Source organism: Mytilus galloprovincialis, chromosome 4 (genome assembly GCF_965363235.1).
Source record: "Mytilus galloprovincialis chromosome 4, xbMytGall1.hap1.1, whole genome shotgun sequence".
NCBI lineage: Eukaryota > Metazoa > Mollusca > Bivalvia > Mytilida > Mytilidae > Mytilus > Mytilus galloprovincialis.
In genome coordinates, this window is record NC_134841.1 from 17,172,978 (window position 1) to 17,180,987 (window position 8,010).

Sequence of the window (8,010 nt, forward strand, 5' to 3'; positions counted from 1 at the left end):
TTTTCAACAAACGGAAGCGCCATGTTTACACTTTCAGCCGGGTATTAATCAAAGAAAGATAACTCATGTTTGCACTGTTTTGAGCGGGAAATATAAAAGAGGTATTCCGATCCCGGTAAAACGGGACTAATCGTCAGCTGTATGAAGCGTGAATCCCGGTAAACTGGGACTCATTGGCGAAAGGGTTAAAACTATTTAGTTGGTAATTTTGAGTTATTTTTCTAAACAAAATGTCTTATTGGATTGCATTTATTCTTCAAAACTGAGAAGAATTTCACTCTTTAGTTACACAAACCTCTGTATTAGCATATGTTTCAGGGTCATTCTGAGAAATTTTCATAATCTGTTCACCAGTCATTCTTACAAATGCTCTAGAACCAGTTATTTCTGCCAATTTCTGAAACATTAAGTAATAACTAATAACCAACAAACCATTTGATTATATTAATTCTTTAACACGTTTAATGCAACAATTCTTATTTTCTAGTAAATATTTTTTAAAGAAATACATATATGCAAACCAAATGTTATGAAATAGGAAAATTAACAATTTTTTTTTTTACAAACATCTGGTTGTAATAACTGTTATCTGATTTAAGTTAATTTGGACCTGGTCAAATGAAACCGAAATAGGTTCCAAGTCAATATCATGTCTATCCCAAAAATATTCCCAGTATTATTTGTATATTTATAAGTTTTCTTTGGTGGTAAAAGGTTTACATAATCCAGCAATAAAATCTCAATTGATTCAGTCCATACAAGTTTCATAACTGGAATGTATGTAAAAATTAATGTGGAATGTGTCCATGGGACAAATATGATGCCTCAAATTTCAACTTGATCTGAGTTTTGAGGTAATTAAAGAACCTTAGTGAGCGCACTCAAATACCTGACGTCCCCACATTGTCATTGGAGAAATAAAATAAGAATAAGAAAAAAATTGGTATAAGAAAAAAAAAATTGAACCATAATTTCCTGTCCATATGCAAAAAATCAAGAAATTCTGTTGTGTGGTTTCAGAGGAGTTGTGATGACAAACTGTTGCAGAAGTACATTGAAGCAAATAAGTTCAAACAGGCGTAACTCCTTGAAAAAAATTTAATTGTAATTTCCTGTTGATAGGCACATCTACATAGTATGTCCTTATTATCTACAAAGTTTCATGAAATTCTGTTGTGTGGTTTCAGAGGAGTTGCGATGACAAACTGTTGCAGTAGTACATTAAAGCAAAGTTCAAAGGGGCTAACTCTTAGAAGAGAGGAGTTGCAATGACAAGAAACAGGACTGACGGACAGACAGACAGGCGGGTCAAAAACATTATACCCTCCACAACTTCCTTGGGTGGGGTATAATAAGATTTGTGTATAAGTTTTATAAATTTAGTTAAGGCAAACTTTATTTAGAGAATTGAAATGAAAAATACAACAATTTTTCCCTTTGTAAAGGGTATAACTCAAGAATGGCAAAAGTGACACAACCAAAATTCAAACTTGACCTGTGTTTTGTGGTAATAAGCATTATGTATAAGATTCCTAATATTTGATTGAAGCAAACGGACCAATAAATGTAAAATAATCTGTGTTCCCTTCCACAATAGCATCTTTGTGTTGTCCAAATTCACAGAGCTACAAGACATACTGAACATATTATATTTACCAGAGGACCTCCTACACTTTCTTCTAACTTTTGACATTGTGTCATAGTACTGGCATCCATCCATATTGGAGACTCTGGTACACTAAAACCATCCTTAAAAAAAAAAAATTCTGTTACTACATGTATATGTAAAATTATTAACAGTTGTCGAATTTAAACCGCTCCTTGAACCACATTGCTATGGCTGTAAATCTAGTAACAGAGATTGACATAATTAAAGGCCAAATTTTCTGTAGAAGTGGGGAGTAAAAAGAAATCAACTTCTATTTGTACATTTGTGGGCATAGACTGTTTATTTTCATGCTGTTTAAACACACATATATATAAGAAAACAAATCTGATGTATCCAAGAATTTCAGCTGCCATGTAATTTTACCCCTGATGACAGGAATATTCTAAATAACTGCCCTAATATGTTGAAAACTCAAATTTGCCATGATGTGAATTACCAATTTATTTTATTCTAGTATAAATATGTATTGATAACATATTTTAACATGTTTAAAAGTGCCAACAAAAATATTTGATTGAAAAGAGCTATAACAACCGTATTCCATTAAAGTCAAGTTCTCTTTCATAAGCTTTCAGAAACTATCATTATTTACTTTGAGCTGATCATGTAGACTAGCCAATGGTTTTAGTTTATTCAGTTTCAACTTTGATCCTTTTTTCCAGTACACACTTCCATGTTGCTGCAAAGAGAGAGAAAAAATTGTTCCACAAAGCATGCAAAACAGCCATCAAGGGTCATACAATTTCAAATATACATTAAACATCAAGGAAACATAAATTGAGGTATAAATGTTTATAGCTGCCGATAAACTATTAACAACAAGAAAACATAATCAAATGTTTATTTGATATGTACTCCTACATACAACATTAACCAAATCTTCCACAGTCACTATTCTACTAGCTAAAACTAAACATATGTTTCAAATTTATACATCTATAATGACTACAACAGACAGGGATAGATAGGATTGGCAAAAATTAAGTCTTTTTATTGTTTCAAAATTACACAATTATTATTCAATTTATAAATCTTATTCCACTGAATCTTAAACAGGACTTCACAAAGGAGAACAGAATATACAGTCAATTTCATGTATAATGTAAAACATTTAGAATTGTAATCTTGTAAGTTGCAGTGTTATCCCTAAGACCTCTTAGGATTGTGGTAATGTGGTGCTCTATTGCTAATACAGGATGCTCTCTGAAATCAGTTTCTCATACATAGTGTTATGGATGTGCTGCTATAATTACTAGAATCAAGATGGTATTTCATAATTCTGTTTACCAAGATGATATAAGAAATTTCAGAGAACACAGAGATTTTTTGGTCATGAATGTTTGTCTCTAATATTTAATTAACTGTGCATTTGTATTCAGATATCGCAGATCAAATTTATTTGTTCATTGTTTAATCATACGTTTTTTGATTGAGTTAAGTCTGCCAATTGATATTTTATCGTATGTTTTTCTTTGTTGTGATGTTATGCTATTGTTTCAGAAAAAGGGAGAAGGTTTGGATCCATTAAAACGTTTAATCCCGCTGCAAATGTTTGCACCTGTCCTAAGTCAGGAATCTGATGTACAGTAGTTGTCGTTTGTTTATGTAATATATACATGTTTCTCGTTTCTCGTTTTGTTTATATAGATTAGACCGTTGGTTTTTCCCGTTTGAATGGTTTTACACTAGTAATTTTGGGGCCCTTTATAGCTTGTTGTTCGGTGTGAGCCAAGGCTCCGTGTTGAAGGCCGTACTTTAACCTATAATGGTTTACTTTTTAAATTGTTATTTGTATGGAGAGTTGTCTCATTGGCACTCACACCACATCTTCCTATATCTATCTACAGAATTGTATCAGATTCAGTAAATTATCAGAAAAATAAGTTTTCATAAACAGGTTTCAGCTACACCATATCTAAAAATACCATAGAAATTCCATTAGAATAACTGCCTTTAAAAACAACTGTATTGAAAGTAAAATAAAATGCTCCACAGGGTGCAGGTTGTTGCAACCACAGAGGTCAAACCCTGAATAGTTGGGGCAAGTATGGACACAACATTCAAACTTGATACAGCTCTGAATTTGGATTGTGATTAAAAAGTTGACACAGCTTAGGTTTCTGACACAGAATGAATGTGGTCTAAGAACTTAAAAATTTTAAATGGACATTTATTTTTTATGGTCCAATATTTAAAATCTAAATACATGGTTAGATTCAGCATATCAAAGAACCCCAAGAATTCAATTTTTGATGAAATTAAATAAAGTTCAATTTAATTCAATGGACCCTTTAGACCTCAATGTGGATGCATTTGATAATGGGGCCCAAACATCAAAAATCTAAATACATGGTTAGATTCAGTATATCAAAGAACCCCAATAATTCAATTTTTGATGAAATCAAACCAAAAAAGTTTAATTTTGGACCCTTTTGTCCCCTAATTCCTAAACTGTTGAGACCAAACCCCACAATATCACTCCAAACCTTCCTTTAGTGGTTATAAACCTTGTGTTAAAATTTTATTGATTTCTATTGACTAATACTAAAGTTATTATCCAGAAATCATCCGTCTTTGGACAACGCTGACGATGATGACAACGCAGACGACAACGACATGATACCAATACATGTATACGACTTTTTTTTGTGGTCTATTTTTTTTTGTGGTCGTATAAAAATCTTACTGTAGTTACAAGTATAAATTAATACGAACATAACTTTTTTGTACATCAAATAAAAATTCTAGGTATTTTCAAATATTGTAAATTTTCAAATGTTTATGTTACAATTGTGTATTGCACTTTTGATCTGTAAAAGTTTTGAATACAATAAATCCATACCTGTCCACAACCGGATATACCCATGACATTGGAGAAATCAAACAATCCATTCTGCAAACGGAATAACAGGATGTCCAGTGCCTAAAATACAGAGAAACATACAAAAGGAATAACAGGTTATCTATCCAGTGCCTAAAATACAGAAATACATTTGAGCATTAAACATAAACATATAAACTTGTGTAACATTATATATAAAAACATAAGTGTAGCATATGATACAAGAATCTACATGCTGAATATCTCTCCTGCTTTTATGTTAAAATTCTAAAAGATGAAGGTTCTACCTCAAGTTTCACATAAACTGAACATTATCAATGATTCATGATAATGAGATAAATTTCAAATAAACCCTACCAAACAGACATGTACAGCTTACAATCCTTCCATACACCAAAGATACATTGGTTGCTAATAGTATCCAAGAAACAGACAAAATCATAAAAAACTTAACATTGACCAATGAACCATGAATATGATGTCAATCAAACATGAATATGATAGACAGATATGTATTTTTTATAATCATTTCATGTACCAAATATAGTTGACCTACATGTATTGTTTACATATGTAGTAGCAAAAAAAACATGCCAAATAATGAAAATTTAACATTGACCAATGAACCATGAAAATGAGGTCAAACAGGGTTTAAGCTAGGATTTTGAGGTCTTTAGTCACTTTTGCTTGCTATTAAAATCAACCTTATTTTGTGTAAAAGCAAGTGACCAATGATGTATATTACTAGCTTCATCTTTTGACTTTGTCAGATTTTAAGGGATTCAGGCACCAGCATGGTTGGCAGTTATTGTATGATTTGACTGTATTGGCCATTATTATGAAAGATTCTGACATGGAATCCAGAAATTAAGTTCACAATTTCTCTTCAGTTTGTTCCAGGGGTCATTCCTGATCAACAAAAGTTGGATTCTATTTTTTTTAAAACAAGGAATCACAGCAGAAACTAACTTGCAATGATTATTTCACTCCATAATCATTATCCTTATAAAAGGTCTAAATCGATATTTGGAAATCATTTCTATCAATTTGGAAATGTGTAAAATCCTTTTTGGAACTATTATAATGACTGAAAGGAGGTTGTAAACAAATCAACCATAGATCACGTTTCCTACTTTCGGTTTTAAAATGAAACGAAAACGGGAAGTGACACGTAGATTATTAATTTAAAACAAGTCCAGATTCATCAGAAAATTATATTTTTTCGATTTAAATTCCTTTAGTAAGAGATATATATTTGTCTTGAAATACTTTCGTAAATGAGAAAACCCTTTCGTAAAATACGAAAGTGACGAGCGCTAGCAAAATCACTGAGGTCAAAACAACCTTGCTAGACAGATATGTAGTTTATATATACACTTTTAGTCATTTAGTACACTAAATATAGCTAACCTATTCCTTATAGACTATATAAAAGCCAGACCAAATAATGAAAACTAAACATTGACCTAGAATGTTGTAAGTATTTTAAAAGTAACATGTTCTGCTATGGTAGATCATTAATTCTAAAGGTAATGTAACTGTGCGTTATCTACTATACTACATCTCACCTTGACCCATAATGCTGTTGGCACAGTTACCGTAACTCTGTCATCATGTACATGGACTCCTCCTTGTGTTCTGAAAAAAAAATTCTGACAATTAGCCTTAAGGTGGTACCCAACACTTTCACTAAAATTAATTTGGCTCGTTTAATTTTCATAAAATTTTGACAATGTATTTACTTTGACCCTTTAACAAAAATATAAAAATTTCAAAAATTTTGAACCAACCGTTTTGTCAGAAAAATTACACTGGTTATATAGCAGTTTGACAAACACCAATTTTGATCAGTGAGAAGCTTAATAATCCCTAACAACACAACGTCATTAAAACGTTTAGCTGATTTTACAGAGTTATCTCCCTGTAGTGTTAGGTACCACCTTAATTCATGCTCTGAGTTTTTTTCTTATTTAAAATACCTCAAACTGTTTCCTATTTGTTCTCTCAGTTATTTTTTTAAAAACATGGGTTGAATAATCAAGATGTAGTGTATTTTACTATTATACTGACTTGGTCATTTATGGCTATTAAATACATGTACATTGTACATAATATGAGGCAGGCATTACCTGTGAATGGGGACGAAGTTTGTTTAAATTAATTTTTTTGTAACTTAAATATTTGTTAAAAAAAGTAACGAAAATACCGTAACCTTTCCGATTTTTGGTTCTGTTGTTGGGGATTTTACTTGTGACGTTATTTAAGTTATGACGTCATGTTCAATGTAAACAAATAAACGCAATGCATCAGGTAACGTTAATTCATACCAAAGAGACAAAGAATGATTAAACATGAAATATTGGTATTGTGTTCCTTGAGTTCCTATATTTTACTAGACTTATCAAAGTCTCACGACAACAAGACCGGAAGAAGGAAGTAGAGTTAAGTGTTCTGCGCAGATCCGGAAATTAAAAAAATCGACAAAAACAAATTGAACGATTTTGAGTTCATTAGTACAATGAAAAATTCGGGAAATTTTCCCGATTTTTTTTTTTTTTATTTATTTTATTAAATTTCCTACTGTAATAGGGGACTTCGTCCCCATATTACTAGAATGAAATGTATTTGAAATATATGGACATGTTATACAATTATGTGCATGTATTACAGTTATGAAGTGTGCAAATTGGTTGTAGCATAATCTTACTTGAATTCTGGCAAGTCTGTGTCAAATCTAACTGCTTTCTCACAAATGAAATTCAATTCTTCATCAATTGCTACACATTTAATCTGTAAATGAATATTAACATCTATATAGTAAGTCCCCTGACAGCCCTTTTTTACAAATGAAATAAGCTGGAGTTCCTGGAGAGATCAGTTCTCTTTGGGGTTCTGTGTAGGGAGTGAACCAATATGACCATAGACATAGCCATACATTTGTTGGCACACCATTTCATATCAATTTTATCAAATATCCTTTAATGATTTATTTACAAGTCCAAGAACAAGTGCACCTGGCGCATATATTTTTAACTCTTAAAATATTTTGACTGAAGAAAACCTCTCTCACCTGCTGTGTGCTAAAGTCAAATCCTAAATATATCGAGTTTCCACTCATGTTACCACCAAATATTTGTCGTTTTCGTCTCCCAACCATCAGGTATATTCACTAAAGTGTTAATTTTTATCGCACCCTTTTACAAAAGCCCGATTAAAATTCCAAAAAAAATAATAATATTTATTGTGAGTTTATTTTATATCTATTCAGAAATACTTAATTAACGCGACAGAACCTTTTGATGCATGTATGCTACATTTGAAGAAAAGGTTAAAGAGAGTCCAAGTTTATTTATTCATACACTTTACTGTGAAATACAGATAAAAAGTGTAGAGCAAATACGGACAGATACGTAAATATTCCGAGTTATATTGACTGCAATCTTTTTATGCCCCACCTACGATAGTAGAGGGGCATTATGTTTTCTGGTCTGTGCGTCCG

The 8,010-nt window shown here is 31.7% G+C and overlaps 1 protein-coding gene across 2 annotated transcripts in view; it reads right to left on the reverse strand.

The window, feature by feature from the left end:
* Positions 1 to 7,716, reverse strand: part of LOC143071509 (xylulose kinase-like) — a 31,826-nt gene extending 24,110 nt beyond the window's left edge. For both annotated transcript variants that reach the window (XM_076245856.1, XM_076245857.1), the window contains exons 1-7: positions 7,582 to 7,716; positions 7,219 to 7,301; positions 6,080 to 6,149; positions 4,512 to 4,592; positions 2,262 to 2,348; positions 1,657 to 1,749; positions 296 to 397 (exon numbers count right to left, since the gene is read on the reverse strand). In XM_076245856.1, coding sequence (XP_076101971.1) covers positions 296 to 397; positions 1,657 to 1,749; positions 2,262 to 2,348; positions 4,512 to 4,592; positions 6,080 to 6,149; positions 7,219 to 7,301; positions 7,582 to 7,668 — 603 coding nt within the window. In that variant the 5' untranslated portion in view covers positions 7,669 to 7,716. The remainder of the gene's footprint in view (positions 1 to 295; positions 398 to 1,656; positions 1,750 to 2,261; positions 2,349 to 4,511; positions 4,593 to 6,079; positions 6,150 to 7,218; positions 7,302 to 7,581) is intronic.
* Between the last annotated feature and the right edge of the window lie 294 nt (positions 7,717 to 8,010).